Here is a 22,194-nt window from a genome sequence, read left to right on the forward strand (position 1 = left end):
AGTTTAGACTAGAAGTATTCACTAGGAACAATTCCTTGATCCTTGACTTCCATTGGGAAGCTTCGCTGGACTCTGTAGCCACAGTGAATGAAGGTTCCAAGACTGGAATTAAGCATAACATTTTGTGGGGAGGATCACAATGCTGAGAAGTAACTTGATTGATGACAACTCTGAAACACCTACCATAAAGCAACTCCATTTTAGGTTTTCAAAAAATATTTCTTCCCCCTCTACACCCGGCCTATCCTGAATCATGGCTGTAGCGTCACCTGAAAAGTGGTGAGCTGTTCACAACAAGGCCCAGAGATACTTTGGGCACAAGGTCCGCCAAGGCTTGCATTTGAGGAGGAGAATCGAGTGCGAGGCTGTATTATAAGTCTCACTGATATAAGCTGATCCTATAAAAGGGCACAACGTAGCCACATGCTGTGATGCAGCAGAAATAATGGATCACGACTAAAGGCCAAGTTATTAAATTATTGATTCGTTCAAAATCAGCAACTGTGTTACTGTGAATTGATGGAAGTGTAAGCTGAATTGCCAGTTGATGTTTGATGATTTTATAATTATTCATCAAACAAATTTAATTACATGTCAGAAAATATGACAATTGAGCCCAGCATGGATTAGCTCCCAAAACTTTCGAAAAACTAAGAGACAAATACAAGAATATACAGTAATGCACCTTCATTTCTACATGCATCACTTTCCTGTGGACACTGGCTCGATGCTAGGATGCATTGCTGGTTTTGATCATGTTTTAGCTAACATGTCTCTTATTAAAAGGAGAATCAACAGCAAAGCTTGCATTTGTATTGGACACCATGCTCCTCTGACAAATCCTCCATCTTTGAGCACCTCACCACTTGTTCAAGATCTTCATTCTCTACTGCCCTCCCAAGTACAATAAAAATGTTCTCACTGAGCTACCTGTACTGCTTTTCTCTCAGTTTCTGCACCAAATGACTTCTCAGCCTGAGTGATTTCAACCTCCATCTCAACCTATCACACTCACTGTCCTCTTAGTTAATTACCCCCTTATCCTCTCTATATTTCTCCCTCATTGTCAACTTCCCAAGTAATTACACAGGCAAGCAATCAACGCCTTGGCCTTGCCATCTCTCATGATCTTGCAAGTCCTATTCTATCAATCACAGATAAAAGTAATCTCTGATCACTTCCTTGCATCACTCTCCACACCCACATCCTACCACCTTCTGTATTCACCCCTGGAAAAAAACTATCCCTGAATTCACTTACAGCTACACTTTCAATTCCCAACTATCTAGCTTTTAGCTCTCCGTTTTGCACATTTCTGCAGCTTCCAATTTGCTCCACCGTACCCTCACCTCATCCCTCCTCAAACATGACTCTCTCTCACCCTGACAGTTCCCCTGAAACGGACCTCGTTTCCGCTAACTTAAATCCAAGGGTCACAGATTTAAATGGATATGGTGGACAGCTGGCATAGCGATCCATAATAAACCACATAAAGCACTATCAGGTCCTGCTGTTGTTTGCTAAAACTGCGCACTATTTCAGTATCAGCCGGGAATGCAAAAGTAACCCTGAGATGGTTTTTCTCCATGGCAATGTAATTAATTCCTCTCCCTTGACTCCTCCACCCTCACCTTCAACAATAAGTGTGAGGAGCTTGTGGATCACTAAGGTTGACGACATTCAGTCAACTATTGTTGTTTCCCTCCCTTCCATTAACCCACATGGCCAAACTTCCTTTAATATTTCCCCCTGCCTTAGCCCTGAATTCCCATCTGCCCATTATTTAGAGTCTTAAGTGTCCACCTAGCATGAAAACTGGCCCATTTTTTGGGCGAGTTTTTACTCCCAATCTTACAGACATAGATATTGAAAATATGGGCTACACCATCTCTAGCTGCTGCAGGCAGTGGGCTGGGCTTAATTCGCCAGCCAGCCTGCAGCGGGAGCTATTGCGCAGATGCAGACCTCTGATTCTGCACTTGCCCAATTCCAACAGCAGACACCTGACAGACAGAGACCTGTCAGGCCCCTGCTGCTGCAGCCTGTCTTGACACAGTCTCCCCACCCCGCAGGCAATCGGGAGGGCCCACGGCTGAATGCGAGCCCCACACTGCCTGAAATGCAGCCCCTGCCGCCATCTCCACCTCCCAGACCGAGTGCCCTCCTGGCAAGGATCTTGAACGTGCTGTCACCTCCCGAATCTATGCGCATCCTTCATGGAGTTTTATGTTTGAATCCTTCCAATTAGGTTTCTGCCCCTGCCACAATGACAAAATGGCTTTCTAAAATCATAAATGACATCATTTGTGACTGCGACTAAAGTGAATGATCACCCCTCGTCCTTCTTGACCTGTCTGCAGCTTTTGACTCACTTAACCACACCATCCTCCAACACCTCGCCAATGTTGTCCGACTGGGTAGGGGCTTTCGCCAGCTTCCATTCCTATCTGTTGAATCATAGCTAGAGTATCACTTGCAATGGCTTCTCTTTCTTCCTGCTCCTGCACCATTTCCCCTGGTGTCAAGCATCTAAACTTGGACCCCTCCTATTTCCCCTTGGTGACATCGTGTGAAAGCACAGGGTGAGTTTTCACATGTACAGGGACGACACCCAGCTTCATTCACCAGCACCTTTCTCTCCACTCCTGAAGTGTGGTGAAGTTATCACACCGCTTATCCTCTGACATCCAGCACTGGATGAGCAGGAGTTTCCTCCAATTAAACATTGGGAAGACAGGAGCAGTTTATTTCAGACCCCTCCAAGCTATGTTCCCTAGCTAGTGGCTCCAGCCCTCTCCCTGGCAATAATCTGAGATTAGGACAGTGTGTTCGCAACCTTGGCACCATACGTGACTTTGAGCTCAGTTCCCAATCACATAATTGTGCCATCACTAAGACCACCTATTTTCACCTCTGTAACGTCACCTGCCTTTGCCCCCATCTCCACTCACCTCTGCAGAAATCTTCATCTAGACCTCTGTCACCACGCGACTTGACTACTCCCACCCACTCATGGCTGGTCTCCCTCATTCTACCCTCGGTAAACTTAAGGTCATCCAAAACTCTGCTGCCAGTGTCCAAGCTTGCATCACCTCAGTTAGCCATCACCTCTGTGCTTGCTGACCTCCATTGGCTTCTGATCAAGCAACATCTTGATTTTAAAATTCTCACAATTGTTATCAAATCATTCCATGGCTTCACTCTTTCCCATCTCTGTAATCCCGTCTAGTCCCGCAACCCTCTGAGATATCTAGGCTCCTATAATTCTGGCCTCTTCAATCCCTGATTTTAATTGCTCTGCCATTGGTGTTCATGTTCACAACTGCTTCAGCTGTAAGCTCTGGAATATATAATCATTAAGCCTCTCCGCCTTGCTAACATGAATTCCTTCTTTAAGACACCTCTTAAAACTTACCTCTTTGACTACACTTTTGATCATCTGACCCAGTGTCTTCTGACGTGGTTCGGTATCACATTTTGCATTATAATGCTCCCGTGAAGCACTTTGGGATGTTTAGTTACGTTAAAGGCGCTATAATGGATGTGACCGCAGTTGAAGGGGTGCAGAGGAGGTTCACAAGGATGTTGCCTGGGATGGAACATTTAAGTTATAAAGAGAGGTTGGATAGGCTTGGATTGTTTTTTTCTGGAGCAGAGAAGACTGAGGGGTGATCTGATTGAGGTGTTCAAAATTATGAGGGGCATGGACAAGGTGGATAGGGAGCAGCTGTTCCTCTTAGTTGAAGGTTAGTTACGAGGGGACACAAGTTAAAAGTAAGGGGTGGGAGGTTTAGGGGGGATTTGAGGAAAACCTTTTTTACCCAGAGAGTGGTGAAGGACTGGAATGCACTGCCTGGGAGCGTGGTGGAGACGGGATGTCACGCATCCTTTAAAAAGTACCTGGATGAGTACTTGGCATGCCATAACATTCAAGGCTATGGACCAAGTGCTGGCAAGTGGGATTAGGTGGGCAGGTCAGGGCCTTCTATGTGTCGACGCAGACTCGATGGGCTGAAGGGCCTCTTCTGCACTGTAGTGATTCTGTGATAAAGATATGAGATGTTGCTATTGTTGATTGGCCGAAAAGTGCTCAACTAGCAATACCAAAAGGAACAGGTTTATAATTTCAGTCGGAATACTGATATGAAAACTGCATTTGTCTTATGCCAGTGGAGATTTACAAGTGGATGCCTCCTTCATGCAGACACGCTGGAATATGAGCCCAATCTGTTCAGGCTGTGAGCTGGCTGAAGGTCAGTAATGAAATGTACCATGTAAAGTATTGTCTTACAATATCACCAATAATGCTCAGAGGCAGAAAGATAATTCTTCATTCTCTCTGAGTGCTTACCTAAAGATGATCCTCTTCCTGGTGTGCCACCCACGGGGCTGGGGATGCTGCTTTTGTTGGGCAAGTTGACTGGACTAGATTTATTTGTGTGGAAGAAGCTCTGGGTAGGTGATGTGGGAGATCGGACGGGCTCTGTGGTCTTGGGCCGGGCTGACAGATTGAGCGGCTGTGCTGCTTCATCCTACAAATGAATCATAAACAAGCACGTTTAGCACGTTCAGCAACAATGCTGTGATCCTCCCTCCCAACACTGGAACCAAGCCCAAACTAGTGTACACGTGAAGCAATTGATGCCAAAACCTATTTTCATTCTAGTACACACAATAATAGTATTGTTGCACCATTCCTTTTTATTCCCATAAAAGGATTAATTTTTAGGTTCAAAGTTATTCACTTTAATCTGATTATTCTTAACCTGTTTGAATGAATCAAGCATTGCAATTACGACAGATAGGAAAGATTCTTAGTCATTGCATTTCATTTGTGAGTAGTGGTTGCACTTCATGTTATCAAATTAACCTAGTAATTGGCAGCTCATATGATTGGGGTGGCATGGTGGCACAGTGGTCAGCACTGCGACCTCACAGTGCCAGGGTTCAATTCCCGGCTTGAGTCACTATCTGTGCAGAGTCTGCACGTTCTCCCTGTGTCTGCATGGGTTTCCTCTGGGTGTTCCAATTTCCTCCCGCAGTCCAAAAGACTGGTTTAGCATTGGCCATGCTAAATTCTCCCTCAATGCACCCGATCAGATGCTGGATTGTGGCGACTAGGGGATTTGTGACTAATAAATAAACTTTTAAAATTTAATTAAGAAAAGGACCTGCTTGACCAGCTCCTTGGGCTGTTTTTAAGAACCAACATCTGAAATGGCTATGGGAAAGCCCCATCATGTAGCACACCTTAAATTCCAGAAAGTATTTCAGTAAAGTCCCACAAAAAAGGCTACTGCACAAATGGAAGAAACAAAGTATTCCTGGGTGAATAGCCCAAGGAGAGGAAGCAGTGGGGAAATTGAGGAGTCATCTCAGACTGGGGGCATGTACTTAGAAGAATGCCCTGATGTTTGTGCTAGGCCCCAAATGTTTCTAACTTACATATAGGATTTGCATCCAGAGGCACAATTCAAGTCGGATTTGTAGATGATGCTAAAATGGGGGGGACAGCTGAATCTATTAATGTAGGCAAGGAAGTGCATAGCTTCATAATCCTTGTCCTTAAGTTGAGGTCACTTCACCAAAGAAGGAGCATTGTTAAATGCCACGGGTTCCTTTCTCTGCCATTCTTTACCAAATTCAACGATGTAATTGTATACAATGGCTTGGGAGCTTGCAAGATGCAGTAACCGCTTATTAAAACACTCCTCTTACCATCTACACAAGCCACATTCTAGGGAAGGGTGTGCTGTGGAAAAGAGAAACTTAACTGCACGCACCACCAGAGAAAGCCAATCATTACTCATATTGCAGTAGTCACCACAGCTTAACAAGGAGCAGTTACTTACTGAAACAGCCTGTGAGCTCTCTTGTACTTTGTAAAGCTAATTGATTCTTTAAATTGTAAAGTGCTAAGTATCAGTGATATACTGACAGAATCTACTACTTGAACAATTTTGCAATATAGCAACGTATATTTATATATTTTGTATATTATATATCGGTATAAACAACCTACACTTTAACATACATATCCAGAGAAACTCCAATGTTGGGGTACAAAATACTGTTCATTTTATGGAAACATTGAAGGGTATATTTTTACCTTTCAGAGCTAGGCAGACACCAGGGCCTGAATTTTCAGAACAGCGGGGGTTTGGCTCCTGCCATCCAAAGAGTTAGCGGGGGACACATCCCCACCAACTCCAACAACCCCGATGCCACACCACACTCTAACGAGAATGGGTTGGCATAAGGCAGGACCTTTGCCCCTCAATCAGGAGAAAGTCCTGCCTTGGAGAGCTGCCAAGCAATCAGGTTGGCCAGCAGTCTCTCGACTCTCCAGGCACAGCACTGCAGTGACTGGAAGAGGCATTGCAGGAATCTGCCTGGCACTAAGTCCCGGAATCAGAGGACAGGTGAGTAGCATGGAATGTAGGGAATGCATGGGGGGTTTGTGAGGGGGCAATTGGTGTCTTAGGGGATAGGCCGGGGCAGGGAGGTCTGGGGCTTTAAGGGAAGGGCAGCCCCTGACAAAAGAGAGGTTCTGACTAAAGTGCCAACCCACCTTCCCACCCAAGATTGAACTTACTTTAACTTTGCCTTTCTTCCCTTGGGCTGTCGCGAGCCTAAAAATTGAGACTGAGCAGGAAAAGGCCCTTTATTGGGGCAAGGATTGGGTTTCCATCGGAGGCCCTGCCCACCCCAGCGTAAAATTGCTAGTGGGACATAGCAGGCAGGAACCTGGAGGGAATCCTGCCTATGCAATTCCATGCCTCCCCCACACCACCACCTCAGAATATACCAGAGGAGGAGCATAAGGTTCTGGCCCACATGATAGCAGATCTGCAGTTCATTATCCCCCCCACCCAACTGTCCTTTCCATTGACTTTAGTTTTCTTCCTGGTGACAGAAGTCGAAATATATTCCCAAAGTTACTTTCAGGTCAACAACTATGGTGGTCAAAGTGAACCCAGGCTATTCTGTTCGAACACATCCTATCACCAGGCCTCACAAGAGGTCCACCTACTGCGTCCTGCAACATTTATATTCTCCACACTTTTCCTGAGGTAGTCATTTTGGAGGGAAATTACAGGCAGTTTTATGCTGTGGGTGTGTCTCCAATAAGAACTAGATTAAGACTGTTCTTAACCCATTTCACGAAGGATCCTTACAACCTGAGGAGACTTGCATCACATTAGAGTGCTGAATCAAACCAAAGGTGTAAATGCAGTGTCCCAACATGTCACTCTAGCTGAAAGGATAGCTTAGAATAAGAATTGAATTGACAGCTGCTCCAGTGGCTCAGCTGAGAAATCATAGAATCATCATAGATTCCCTACAGTACAGAAGGAGGCCATATGGCCCATCGAGTCTGTACCGACCACAGTCCCACCCAGGCCCTATTCCCATAAACCCACACTAGGGTCAATTTAGCATGGCCAATTAACCTAACCAGAACATCTTTGGACCGTGGGAAGAAACTGGAGCACCCGGTGGAAACCCACGCAGACACAGGGAAAAAGTGCAAACTCCATACAGACAGTGACCCAAACCGGGAATTGAACCCGGGTCCCTGGCGCTGTGAGGCAGCAGTGCTAACCACCGTGCCATCGTGTCACACTACCTAGTGTGGAACTGAGAAGGTTAGACCAGAAGGTCCACCAGCATTTCCCCCTGTGTATCTGGCCTTATAACTGAGAGGGAGGGGGTGGACGAATTGGGATTTTTGATGATCAAACAGCCCATGGTGGAAAGCATTGGTGGCAATCTCAGCCACAGTGTCCTACGAAGTAAAACAGACTGCTGACAGTCACTATCTGGGTTTATACATGTAGAATGGTCACTCAGGTTAGATGCCAGAAATAGATATGTATTCATGAAACTCTGATCCAGCTGAAATTAGAACTTGCATGAGAAAATGGGGAACGGGTAGTAACTAATGTGTACTTTTAAAACTCTCTTATTTAAGAATTTGTGCATTTATGTATCTGGAACTAGAATAGAAAATTGCTCCTTTGATAGTTTCAAAAAGCTGAGGTATTAACTGTGGTGCATTGCGCAGTTAATTGGAAAATCCAGGATAACAAAGACTGAATACAACATCTGATCATTTGGTTGGATGGTACATTTTACCTCAGGGACAAAAATGGTTCTCTCCTGTAACATTCAAATAAGAAGCTAATTAGCCAATTCCTAAAAGATTTAACCAAAGGAAGGCTCATTAGTCTCTCTCTGTACTTGCCTTTATTTACATAAACACAGTAATTTTATTATTGTAATGTCAGTGTTTACTCATGTTGACAAATGTAATTTGGAACTAATACACTTTGCAGTTCTAACTCCACTCAACTAAATCTGAAATGTATTCTAACCAGAGTGAGCTGAGTATCCAGATAAAAGCAAAATACTGCGGATGCTGGAATCTGAAACAAAAACAGAAAATGAAAATGCTGGAAAATCTCAGGAGGTCTGACAGCATCTGTAGGGTGAGAATAGAGCCAACGTTTCGAGTCAGGGTGACCCTTCATCAGGGTTAAATATCCAGCTGTGTATTCCTGTGCTTGCCTGTACTCAAAGCTCAGTTTATCTTTCCATGTAGATATCCAATTTAATCATTCACTGTGGAACCCCTGCCTCTGAGTTAGAAGGTTGTGGGTACAAGTTCTACACTAATGCTTAAACATATAACTTAGCTTGACACTGGCATCATAGAGAACCATCAACTGGGAGCATCAGACACCTCTAGATGGCAGGACGGAATGCCATGGTGTGTCCGGATGGCTAATGAGGATGAGGAAGTGGAAGATGTGCATCTGCAGCCCGTAAAATAAACCCCCCCGTGCAGAGTCGAGAGGCAGAAAATTGTGGAGCTGAGTTTCCTGAGGGATGTTTCAGGACCCAAGGCCAATAAGAAGTTCTATCCAAGTGCTGGTCCGTTTGGACACGAGTGAGTCATAGAGGTTTACAGCATGGAAACAGGCCCTTCGGCCCAAATTGTGCACGCTGCCCTTTTTTAAAAAATTCCTAAGCTAATCCCAATTGCCCGCATTTGGCCCATATCCCTCCATACCCATCGTACCCATGTAATTATCTAAATGCTTTTTAAAAGATAAAATTGTACCCGCCTCTACTACTACCTCTGGCAGCTTGTTCCATACACTCACCACCTTCTGTGTGAAAAAATTCCCCTCTGGACACTTTTGTATCTCTCCCCTCTCACCTTAAACCTATGCCCTCTAGTTTTAGACTCCCCTACCTTTGGGAAAAGATATTGACTATCTGCCTTGTCTGTGCCCCTCATTATCTTTTGGACCTCTATAAGGTCACCCCTCAGCCTCCTATGCTCCAGAGAAAAAAGTCCCAGTCTATCCTTATAATTCAAACCATCAAGTCCCAGTAGCATCCTAGTAAATCTTTTCTGCACTCTTTCTAGTTTAATAATATCCTTTCTATAATAGGGTGACCAGACTTGCACCAAGTGTGGCCTTACCAATGTCTTGTACAACTTCAACAAGACGTCCCAACTCTGACCGATGAAACCAAGCATGCCAAATGCCTTCTTCACCACTCTGTCTGCCTGTGACTCCACTTTCAAGGAGCTATGAACATGTACCCCTAGATCTCTTTGTTCTGTAACTCTCCCCAACACCCTACCATTAACTGAGTAAGTCCTGCCCTGGTTCAACCTACCAAAATGCATCACCTCTCATTTGTCTAAATTAAACTCCATCTGCCATTTGTCAGCCCACTGGCCCAATTGATCAAGATCCCGTTGCAATTGGAGATAACTTTCTTCACTGTCCACTATGCCACCAATCTTGGTGGCATAGTGGACAGATGAGTGCTCTGCATGTATAAGCTGCCTTGACACTTTGAGTGCAGTTGGGGCTGAGCATCACACCTTTAAGGCTCTGGATGGCTTTGGCCATGAGCTGGCTATCCAGCGGTGTTAGATATGCAAGCTGTACCAGTGAAATCCAGTATGTTCCTCCGCCATCCAGTATGTCCCTGATTCTGATCATCCCAGCAGCATGAGTCCTCTCTTCCACCAGTCACACAAATCTGTAATGGTGGTGTTTGAGATTCCTAAGCAGCAGCTCTCTGATGGGAGGCAGCCATGTTCCAGACTTTGATCAGTTCCAGTTAAAAGATAGGCAACTCCTGCAAGGAAGCACGGAGACCTCCCATGTCCATAAACAGGAGCTGCAAGTCACAGTTGAGGTTGTGCACTGAGCAGAAGAAATACATCACTAGGAGGGGGCTCGATGTAAAGGTCTTTCTGCAGGCTCTGAAGGCAGAATGAAACCATCTGCGTACAAAGACACAACAGCATCTGACTGCCCTCCCTAAGTGGGAGACTCAGTGCCTGAACAGCAACTCAATTCATCCTTTTGTCCCAGACAAAGTCAATGAGCTTCTTCCGTATCATAGTGACAAACCCCTGACCATCTCTACTTAATTAAACAATGCCCTTCACCTATGTACCGAAACAATACAACGGACATACCATTAACAGATTCCCCTTTCTTTAAACAAAAACTTTATAACACACTCAAACAATTCTGAAACAAATCAAAGAGAAAAAAAAATATTTTCCATATTTCATATAACCCATCATGATATAAGATATCCCTCTTTTAGGACCTCCAACAATTTCTTTGAACAAAGATTCCTTGTAAAGCAGTCCAATAACTGAAGACTTGCATCAAACCCTTTTATCTTAGCAATCTCTTTTCTCACGAGCATTTCTTTTATCAATCCGTAACCTTGTTCTGTGGGCCTTGTTCTATTGCATGGTCCATTTGCCCTCTTATGTTTTTCAAGGCTACTGCTGCAGGATTTCTTCCTCCCTCCATGTAGGACAGTGAATTGCACACAAATGTGGAATTAATTATGGTCCCTTCTAAGGCCATGGGATAATTTGAAAGTATTTTAAGATTCCTTCCATGGACCATTGAGATGGACTATAGCTCCTAACCATTTGAATCAAATTCTTTGCATGGACCGCCAAAACCAGCACTGATGTTAGCTTACAATATAGTTGGTTAGCTAAGGTCTTATGGAGCATCTCTTCAATTGCCATGTGACTTCTTTCACACAGTCCATTTGTGATGATACTGTGCCTTGAAGGAAATACATTTATATCATGTTTCTTGTAAGGGATATGTTTAGAATTCTGATCTGTTTTGCAGGTTCCTGATTTGTCTGGGAAAACATTTAAATTAGAGGTTGGGAGAACAAGATAAGTACTCATTTTATACATGGGGTGTGTTTGTTTAAGCAGAGCCAATGCATTTGTGTTTGCTTAGGTTCTCCCTGGGGTTTCAGAGTAGAGTTTTGATTTGGTTGATTGACAGGGGCACAGTCAGTGATTAATGAGGGGAGGGGGGCTAAGCTTGCAGGAAGGATCAGTTTTCAGTTTCATTTTAAAATACAAGCAGATGTTTCTTCTGGCAGCCCAGGCACCAAGTGTTTCTCTCTCTCTCTCCAGAGGTGTTCTGAAAGCTCTCGGACCGTTAACCTAAGGCAAGCAAGTATGTGTTTTGCTAACTAATTTTAAAGGGGGATTTAAGTCTATAAGAAGAATATTGCTTGAATTGGAACTCATAGAGATGCGAGCTTTTGTTATAAGGATGCAGTCATGTCCTTATTTGGGTGAAAGTGGCTTACCCCAGCTATTCTGCCTGAAATCACCACTCTTTTCAGTGACCTTAATCGTTTAAAGTTTATTTGTTAGTATCACAAGTAAGCTTACATTAACTCTGCAATGAAGTTACTGTTAAAATCCCCTTGTGTTATTATCCATGAACTTGAAACAAGTAGAACTTTTATATTCCCTAACTTTACTTTGATCCTTTATTGGGGAAGTTCAGAACTAGAGGTCACAGTCTAAGAATAAGGGGTAAGCCATTCAGGACTGAGATGAGGAAGAACCCCTTCACTCAGAGTTGTGAACCTGTGAAATTCTCTACCACAGAAAGCTGTTGGGGCTAGTTCATTAGATATGTTTAAGAGGTAGCTGGACATGGCCCTTATGGCTAAAGGAATCAAGGAGTATGGAGAGAAAGCGGGAGTGGGATACTGAGAGTGCATGATCAGTCATGATCGTACTGAATGGTTGTGCAGGCTCGAAGGGCTGAATGGCCTACTCCTGCACCTATTTTCTATGTTTCTATGTTACTTCAGGGTGAATCTAAATACCATTTTAGCCAATCCATTCAACATAATGTTGAAGTACAACCACTGTCCAACACAGTTCAATGAAATGAATCCACGACAAGTACACTCATTACCGGACTGAAACTTCTTGTCATCAGTACAATTTCCTCCGTCTTTCAATGTCACCATCTTCAACCTCTGGATTTTATATGCCATGCATCACTTCAAGAACACTTCTGCTTTGTGCAATTTACCCCACAATAATATTTTGACCTGTTAACTGGTCCCCGTGCACTCGTGGGGTTCATTTGTCTATTATTATCTCTCTAATCCTGTTGTCAGCTGGATCTGCCAGAAGTGCTTTCATGCTCATTTCCTTTTCTCTGTAATTCTTCTGTTGTACTGATGCCTACCTCCCGTATTTGAACAATCTCGAAAGGACGTGATCATTAAGTTCTTCATCCCCTGTGACACCACGGAATATTCCATTTGTGTTCTAAAGACTGCTGGAAATGACTGCCTTCCCAGAATTTTCTTTTAAAGCATCAGACATCTGATCCAAAGTGTGTCTCTTTCTGAGAATCTGACTCCAGTTCAGACCAGAAGCCTATCCATGTGCAACACTTTAGTGCAATCCAACAATTTGAATGTGAGCATTGAACAAAGGAATCTCCAAATTGGATGTCTGCAATCTTTTATATGGTCTATTAAAGTCCATGATATATTCCTTTATGGAATAACCATCTGTCTCTTGCAATCTATCAAAGTCTGACCATTACTTGTCGGCATTTATTGGATCATTTTTCTTGTAAATTTTATCCATAAACCTTAATAAAAGCTCCAAGCCTTCCTCAATATTCAACTGGCAAGCTCAAAAATACTTCGCTTCTGACCTTACCTTGGTTGGGAAGCAGCAGTGTCAAGGCCATGCCTTGTTTCTATTTGTTTCAGGTGTAACCTGTGCCCAAGTATCCACTTCATTGTTCCATTTGTCATAAGGTTCAGATTGTGGTTCAGACTCACAGCGTCAGGGCCCCGGGTTCGATTCCCAGCTTGGGTCACTGTCTGTGCGGAGTCTGCGTATTATCCCTTTGTCTGCGTGTGTTTCTTCTGGGTGCTCCGGTTTCCTCTCTCAGTCTAAAAGATGTGCTGGTTAGGTGCGTTGGCCATACTAATTTCTCCCCCGGTGTATGCAAACAGGTGCTGGAGTATGGCAACTAGGGGATTTTCATAGTAACTTCATTGCATGTTAACGTAAGCCTACTTGTGGCACTAATAAATAAATAATAGAATGTTGAAGGGAAATCATACCCTGACAATTTACACTTGATTTTAGCCATTCTTCATAAAAATATCTCAGATTACAATCTTTTATTTGAAAAAAAAACTTAGATTCCAAACTTAATCTTTAAGTAACCATTCTCTGCTACCAGGTTTAGTGGAACCCAAACCAGATGATGAAGTATCAAGCTAGATGTTAATCCTTTCTCGAAAATAGACTTATTTACAGAATGCAGCATTACATATTCTACCTTCTACTTATCACCACAATGGCCCAGCCATCTCTCTTTATAAGTGCTCTATGTACTAGATTGAGTAATGTCCTTCACCTGTCTATCTTAACAATGCAATTAATATACAACTAGCACTTTTAGCCTATTTGTTACAGTAATCGTCTGAAAACATGTCATAAAAGCAAAATGCTGCAGATGCTGGAAATCTGAAATGCAGACAGAAAACGTTGGAAAGACTCAGCAGGCCTGACAGCAACTGTGGAGAGCGAGATAGATTTAATATTTGGAGTCTGTATGATTCCTCTTCAGAGTTAAAGAGGGATGCAAGTAGGCCTATTTTTGAGAAAGGATTGACTCATGCTCCACAAACTGACTTGGGATCAAATTAACTTGATAGCAGAGAATGGTTGCTTTAAGATGAAAATCAGCTTTTTTTCTGACAGAAGATTGTAATCTTGGCTGAAACTAAGTGTAAATTGTCAGGAAATTTCTACCCCTCTTCAGCTCTGAAGAAGAGTTATGTGGAGTCATATGCCATTGATTCTGTTTCTCTCTCCACAGACACAGCCTGACTTGTTGAGTCTTTCCATAGAAAGAAGTCTCACAACACCAGGTTAAAGTCCAATAGGTTTATTTGGTATCACCAGCTTTCGGAGTGCTGGTCCTTCATCAGGTGAGTGCAGCGCTCCGAAAGTTTGTGATATCAAATAAACCTGTTGGACTTTAACCTGGTGTTGTGAGACTTCTTACTGTGCCCACCCCAGTCCAATACCGGCATCTTCACATCATGGTTTCCATATAAAAAGTCTTGCCATGTCACCTTTTCAGCTATTAACTGGAAGTTCAAATTTCCTTTTTAAAAGTTATGTCCCTACAGGGATTATAACACGATTCAATGTTTCCCCTTCAACTCATCTGATTAATAGGTCCTTGCTTCCTCCACATCAGAGGCTGATCTTTCAGTCATTATGTCACTGCCTACAAAATACCTCTCACAAAAATGATTTTAACTTAGTGCTTCTTCATTCCTTCAAAAATTCCTAAAATGTTTCTCTTTGTCTCCCTTCCACAACCCCTCCTAAACTTTTCTCTGGCAGCACGGTGCCACAGTGCTTAGCACTGCTGCCTCACATCACCAGGGACCCGGGTTCTATTCCGCCCTCGGATGATTGTCTGTGTGGAGTTTGCACATTCTCCCCATGTCTGAGTGCGTTTCCTTCAGGCACTCTGGTTTCCTCCCACAGTCCAAAAGATGTGCAGGATTGGCCATGCTAAATTGCCCCTTAGTGTCAGGGGGATTAGTGGGGTAAATACATGGGGTTACGGGGTTAAGGCCTGGGTGGGATTGTATTCGGTGCAGGCTCAATGGGCTGAATGGCCCCCTTCTGCACTGTAGGGATTCTATGATTCTTTCATCCTTCTACACTGTTAATTGTTCCAAGACCATTTCCTGGATGTGAGGGGTGCTGTCTCCATGCTGAACATGGATTCCTTCCCAGTGACTCCTGCTAGAAGGAGAACGTGTTTGGATGTGGACAAAATCAGGCTCTTGTGCCTCCATAGTTAGGTGATCTATTGAATACTTGCTGTCGAGGTTCAGATATGAAGAATGTCTACCTGGGCAAGGCACAGAAAATAGGCTGGCACTTCTCAACATGAACGATATGTTTAGCAAACAAGTTGATGCAGGGGAGGGGGAAAAGGACGTTGAAAAAACGGATCCCAAATTAGATCTTGGATTTACGGGTCATTGCAAGACAGCAGAATCTTCAATTGGAGAGTCAAGGGCAAGACAAAAATGAAAGCATTCATTCACAATTGCATTTAATCATCCTGTGATCTAGAGATTTGTGTTTCTAAACAAATCTAAGGATGCCAGTTTGTCTTTTGATTTGCACAATTTTCTGACCAAACAAAATATTTATGGTCTTAATAATGAATTACTTGATGCAAAAATGTTAACAAAAATCTTCAAAAGGTAATTGCTGTAGAATGCATGTTTATAATTGCATCATAAATCTCTCTTTGCCTGATGCTTTTTTGGGCATTATTTAAATATTACCCATTTTGCTTTGTGAGGAACAATTCCATCTTGACTTTAATAACTTTACACTGTCTTTTGCCTCACAGCGCCAGGGACCCGGGTTCAATTCTGACCTCGGGTGACTGTCGGTGTGGAGTTTGCACATTCTCCCCACTTTGCGTGGGCCTCCTCCGGGTGCTCTGGTTTCCTCCCACAATCCAAAGATGCGCGAGTTAGGTTGATTGACCATGCTAAATTGCACCTTAGTGTCAGGGTAAATACGTGGGATTACAGGGATAGGGCCTGGGTGGGATTGTTGTCAGTGCAGGCTCGATGAGCTGAATGGCCTCCTTCTGCACTGTAGGGATTCTCTGATTTAGCCTGCTTTCCCTGTTTCCATTTGCAGACCTGAATGCAAAGCAGTTTTGTGCAGTAGGTTCATGTTGATTGGGAACTGGATGGACACATATCCAAACTGATTGGATCTTTAACACACAAGGCAAATTCTGATCAGCTAGTTAGCTCACATGTCTTACTTAGCTTCAATTCTTTCCATCTGGTTCTGATCTGTATTTGCTTTCCTCTCTGTCACTTTGGTAACTCTTGGGGGAATGGATTCTCCACGACACTTCAACCAGCACAACTCGGATCTTAAAATGTTGCTTTTCCTGTTTCAATTATGAGCCTTTTAGGTGATATTGGCCTTTTCTACTTAAGTTAATTTCAAGACTATGCTCACACTCAAAGGTTGCTGTTTTACATTCCCTGAAAGTAATTGTTAAATGCCAAAGCTTTTATGATTTTATTGCAGAACTGACTACACATAAAGCTGCCCTGTGCTGCTATATCAATTAATGTGTACTTGTGCACCAACCCACATGGCTAATCGCATGAGCATTTTTGATATTAAAAGATGAAATCACTTCCAATTTGTTTCAAATAATTTTGTCTGCCTTTCTTTCCTGTTCATACAAATTACACATGTACTGGTGGGAATTACAATATGCTCTGGATTTTCAATGGCAGTTGTCAATGTTGTTACAACATTAAAGAACTTGCATCTATATGTCTTCAGGACATTCCAAAGTGCTTCACATCAATAAATTATTTTGAATCGTAGTCACTGTGTTTATGCAGTGAAAGAAAATGCATTTATATGCTGCTTTTTGCTGTGCCCTCGCAATGACTTCAACATTGCACAGCACTCCATCTAGAGGTTCAATCATGAAGTGATAAGCTCACCCTGACAGAAAAGGTAGCCAAGAATTTCCGATCAGCATTGAAGTGTACAATTGTTTTAACAAAAGATGGACCTAAATACAGTGGCACCCTTGCTTTCTGTCTATGAACCGTGCGTTAGTGGTCATCAGATTTCAGGTATTTGCCAAAGGCTAGAAGCCAGGGATTTAAAAACCGCTATTAATTTTAAAGGAACTGCTTTTACATTAAGCCCCTCTGTGCTCAGGATAGACTACTTTCTCATGGGGAGGACTTGAACAGTGTAACAAGACAATTCAGTTTAAAAGGTAGTGCCATCTTAGCACCTAAAAATCTTGCTTGTACCCATTTCTGACTTCTGGTTTGCAATACAATGGGAGATGGGCTAGTGTTGTTAATATTTACTAACTTATACATGCAAGTTTCTAACAGTATTAACAGTAATTTCAATCTGTCGATTTTTTGTTGTGTAAGAAAGACACCCTGTAGAAGTGTCGTATAAACATGCAAAACCTACCTTGACTTGAGCTACAGGGCTGGTCCCCTGCTTTTCATTTTTCAGAGCTGTAGGTGAGAGTGCGCCTGCAGGGTTTGGTGGCTGTTGAGTAGAGGGGATCTTAGCACCAGGTGAGACCTGCATACTGGCCAGCTGTGCTGCATACAGTTGCTGAGACAGAGAGAGAACAAACCTCATGAGTATCAGCATTCTTTACTCACCTACAAGCTTCTGAAGGCGTGTCACAAACTCACTTCAACACAACAGTGGAACACAACATTCACTCCCTTTAATGGGCACCACACCGGGACATTTCTTCATAGATAGCCTGGTCTCAGAGATAGGCATTAGCAGTGTGATTATATTCACTAACAAACCCTACACACTAGAAAGAAGCTGCGTACTTACTTACACAAGGCACTTACTTACTTAGTTGGCGGACGAGTTGCAAATTGTTATTCCACGGGTTGCATGACCTAAACGTGAAGCTCATAGTTTTGCATGCTAACACCATTATTTGCATTCTGAGGTTTGCCTTACGTGCCTTATCTCATTTACCATGAATTGTTGCTTTATTTCCATTAATGATTTTCTGTTGTCAAGGTGAGAGATGGCAGTGCTGATGAATAGAACAAGCTTTCTCTCTGCAGTACCTGACACTCCTCCATTCCACCACAGCCAACTGTACATCCAGCCTGCTGCAGTCCTCTGAATTCTTTCACCCAGCCCCCATTTGCTTTGATACCTTACTCCCGCTCTTTGGAAAAAATAAACTTTTCAAAACTTTCCTCTTTGACAGTTCCATAGGCTTCTTATTCTGGGCTTTCCATTTATCTCTTATTCGCCGTATTCAGATTCAATGGTGTCTTTTTTCTCCTTTTTTCTCCTTTTTGCGCAAAACCAAAACCACTACCACTAACAAATCTCACTTTTGCCAGGTTAGGTATGGATAGCACAAGGTTATGAATGTAGTCCAGTCCATCACGCAAACCAGCCTCCCATCCATTGACTCTGTCTACACTTGCCGCTGCCTCAGCAAAGCAGCCAGCATCATCAAGGACCCCACGCACCCCGGACGTACTTTCTTCCACCTTCTTCCATCAGGAAAAAGATACAAAAGTCTGAGGTTATGCACCAACTGACTTAAGAACAGCTTCTTCCCTGCTGCCATCAGATTTTTGAATGGACCTACTCGCATGAAGCTGATCTTTCTCTACGCCCTTGCTATGACTGTAACACTACATTCTGCACTCTCTCGCTTCCTTTTCTATGTAAGGCTTTATCTGTATAGCACGCAAAAAAGAATACTTTTCACTGTATACTGATACATTTGACAATAATAAATCAAGTTAAATCCAATCAAAGTCTTTATGTGACCACCATGAGGGGAATCTCAGGAGTTTCAAGTTTCTGTACTCATTAATGTACTGGCACATTATTTCTGTTGCTGTGTCAATACCAATCAAAAAATGTTTTCTGCAAGTGATTGTGTTGTTTTTATTTGGATAGCTAAAGTTTAGTTTTAAAGTTTATTTATTAGTGTCACAAGTGGGGTTACGTTAACACTACAATGTAGGTACTGTGAAAATCTCCGAGTCGCCACATACCCTCTCATCTACTTACCGAGCTTAAATACATTTATGCTATTTGCCTCATGTGGCAACAAGTTTCATACTCTGAGTAAAGTGAATAAGCACAAACCAACCGGTGGCATCCACCTTCTCGAGCCCAGCCTATCTCCCACACCCCCAGGTTGAAAATAAAAGCAGAAGATTTCCAGGTATTTATCAATATCTGGTGAAACGACAATAATCTCTCCCTCAATGTCAGTAAAACGAAGGAGATAGTCATCGACTTCAGGAAGTGTAGTGGAGGACATGCCCCTGTCTTTGCTTTGTCTGTATGGCGTGCACGAAACAAAATTTTTCACTGCATCCTAATATATCTGACAATAATAAATCAAATATCAAATATTTGAAAAACTCCTCCAAAAATATGTTACATATTTGCAGGGAGGTTCCATGAATGTGCTGATATTTTCAGGAGTCCCCTGTACAGAAAACCATTGCCCTTCTCTTACCTTATAACCCAAGTGTCGAAGAGAACATCCCCTGATCTTGGATATATTTGCCATCCTTGGTGGCATGAAACAATTCAAACTGAGCTAAGAGAAGCTTTGCTCACCGGATTTGCATCTATTGGGGAATTGCGCAGCTCCAGTGAGCTGCAGTATTAGCTTACTCTTCAGAATACTCTCACCGTAGTTGCTGTTACTTAATCTTTCAGATGCAGGGGTCCTTTCAACAACAAAAGCAAAATGGAATCTCCATGGACTGACGTGACTGTAAGTAGCTCTACTTATGATGCTAATGTGAATCAAAAGATGTCATCAGTCCACGCAATGTCTTATTTTCATAGAGATATGGGCTTGCCTCAGAGGCAGGGAGGGGGGAGCAGAAATGTTCCTAATGTATGAAGTACTGACATAAATGGGACAACTCTGATGAGTTGGATGTCAGTTTCTCATTCCTAACTTTGTACCTCTATGAATTCCCCCTACCACCTTGACTTTTGTTCTTGGTTCCTATCTCTCCCTGCCATTTTCTGATCTTGGAGATAGCAATTAACGTCTCTGAAATCAGACTGACTCAGCAATATCTTGCATTTATGTTATGCCTTTTAACACTACAGAATGTCCCAGCACTTAGACACAGCTAAGCAGGAGCTATTCAAGCGCAGAGTGCGGTGACCTCCTGCCCAAGATGCAATTGCAAACTCATAAGTGTTGGGGATGGATCAGTTTCCACCATGTCAGGTTTGTTCTTTAAAATGACCGACTTTGTGGAATAAAAGAAACAGAAGACACACTGTGAAGGGCCATTTTCAATGCAGGTGGTGACAAACCAAACCCATATTAATGAAGGTAACTTTAGGGATGTAATTAGCTTAAATTGCCCTTAGAATCAGCAGGTGTTTTTCCTAATCGTTGGCATGAGACCATAAGACCACAGAAATAGGAACAGCAGTAGGCCATTCAGCCCTTTATTTAATTCATGTTTGAATGGCTGCCTAATTGTACCAATATTATTGTAATTTTTGATACTGTAAATCCTTACCATTATATATGACCTACTTAATAGGAGCCATTTGATAAGATCATGCCTGATCTAACGCTCACAAAGTCCACTTTCCTGCCTCCTCTCCGTAACACTGAATTCCCCTATTGACCTCAGCCTTGTTCAAGGACTCGGCCTTCACAGCTTTCTGGGGTAAAGAATTCCAAAGATTCACCATTCTTTTGAGAGAAGAAATTCTTCCTCAATTCCATGTTAGATGAGCACCCTCTTATTCTGTGACCATGCTCTCTCATGAGTGGAAACATCCTCCCAACATTTACCCTGTCGAATCCCCTAAGAATCTTATATGTTTCAGTCATATCACCTCTCATTCTTCTGAACTCCAAGGAGTACAGACCCAACCTGTTTAATCTTTACTCGGCACGGTGACACAGTGGTTAGCACTACTGCTTCACAGCGCCAGGGAGCTGGGTTCGATTCCAGCCTTGGGTGACTGTCTATCTGGAGTTTGCATATTCCCCCTGAGTCTGCTGCAAGGGTTTCAGGGTGCTCCGCTTTTCTCTCACGGTCCAAAGATGTGCAGGTTAGGTGGATTGGCCATGCTAAGTTGCCCCTTAGCGTCCCAAGATGTGTAGGTTCGAGGGATTAGTGAGGTAAATGCGTGAGGTTATCAGAATAGGACAGGTGGGGTGGGTCTGCGTAAGATGCTCTGTCAGAGAGTCGGTGCAGACTCAATGGGCCAAATGGCCTCCTTCTACACTGTAGGGATTCTATGATCTCATATGGCAGACCCTCCATGCCCGGGCTCATCCCTGTAAACCTCCTGCTGCGAAGCCTTCTATGGTGGAATAGCATGCTGATCAGTATTGTCTGGGTTCAGTTTGGAAGAATGGCTACTTGGAAGGAAGTTTTCGGCACTTGTCTAACAATACCTCATGCGGATCAGAATCCTTTTCAGAAAGCAGGGGAGAATATTAGAGTGGAGTGGGGCTGGAGGGGCAAGAACATCTTTAGGCAAAGAAATACTGTTATTTAAAGTGCATGTTGTCATAATACAGCGTAGGTTTTATGCCTGTGACATAAATTATGAAGTGCGAAGTATAGTCATGATCTCTCCTCCCAGTAGTCCTGCAACGTACTGAGGCTTGCTCTGTTTTTTATTTAATTCATGTCTAAATGGCTGCCTAATTGTACCAATATTATTGTAATTTCTGATACTGTAAAACCTCCCCATTATATATGACCTACTTAATAGAAGTCAGCATTGACTTCAGCTACCCTCATCACAGAGTGTCTTGTGCAGTTTTGACTGCAACTGAGTATTTTGTCCCTCAGACATCCAGATGTCGTGCTGGGAGTATTTATTCTGGAGGGATCTGTGTATGTAAAGGTTGATAAGGAAACAGAAATAAGCAAAGCTTGAGGGAAATACAATGGCTTAATAGCTTGATGGGGGAGGGACTCCAGCCAATGAATAATAGCTGTTTACCTAAAAAATATATTTTAAAATACAATGCTTTTCCCATTTTAAAGTTAACAACATTAGCTGCTATGAGCTAAACACAGGATTTGCAGACTCACAAATATTCCTGACCTACCTAATGCATTCTTAATGTCTCCTTTCATTCACAATTGGCTATTGTTCATGATCAGCATATGATACGCTTTAACAACAACATAAATAGCCTCAGTTTCTTTGTC

At 42.9% G+C, this 22,194-nt stretch overlaps 1 protein-coding gene across 19 annotated transcripts in view; it reads right to left on the bottom strand.

Annotated features, from left to right (window-relative positions):
* sox6 (SRY-box transcription factor 6) overlaps positions 1-22,194 on the bottom strand; it is a 636,409-nt gene that overhangs the window by 56,876 nt on the left and 557,339 nt on the right. For all 19 annotated transcript variants that reach the window (XM_078220783.1, XM_078220782.1, XM_078220770.1 and 16 more), the window contains 2 exons: positions 17,438-17,587; positions 4,352-4,532 (listed from right to left, as the gene is read on the bottom strand). In XM_078220783.1, the coding sequence (XP_078076909.1) occupies positions 4,352-4,532; positions 17,438-17,587 (331 nt within the window). The remainder of the gene's footprint in view (positions 1-4,351; positions 4,533-17,437; positions 17,588-22,194) is intronic.

Source organism: Mustelus asterias, chromosome 9, assembly GCF_964213995.1.
Source record: "Mustelus asterias chromosome 9, sMusAst1.hap1.1, whole genome shotgun sequence".
NCBI classification, from domain to species: Eukaryota; Metazoa; Chordata; class Chondrichthyes; order Carcharhiniformes; family Triakidae; genus Mustelus; species Mustelus asterias.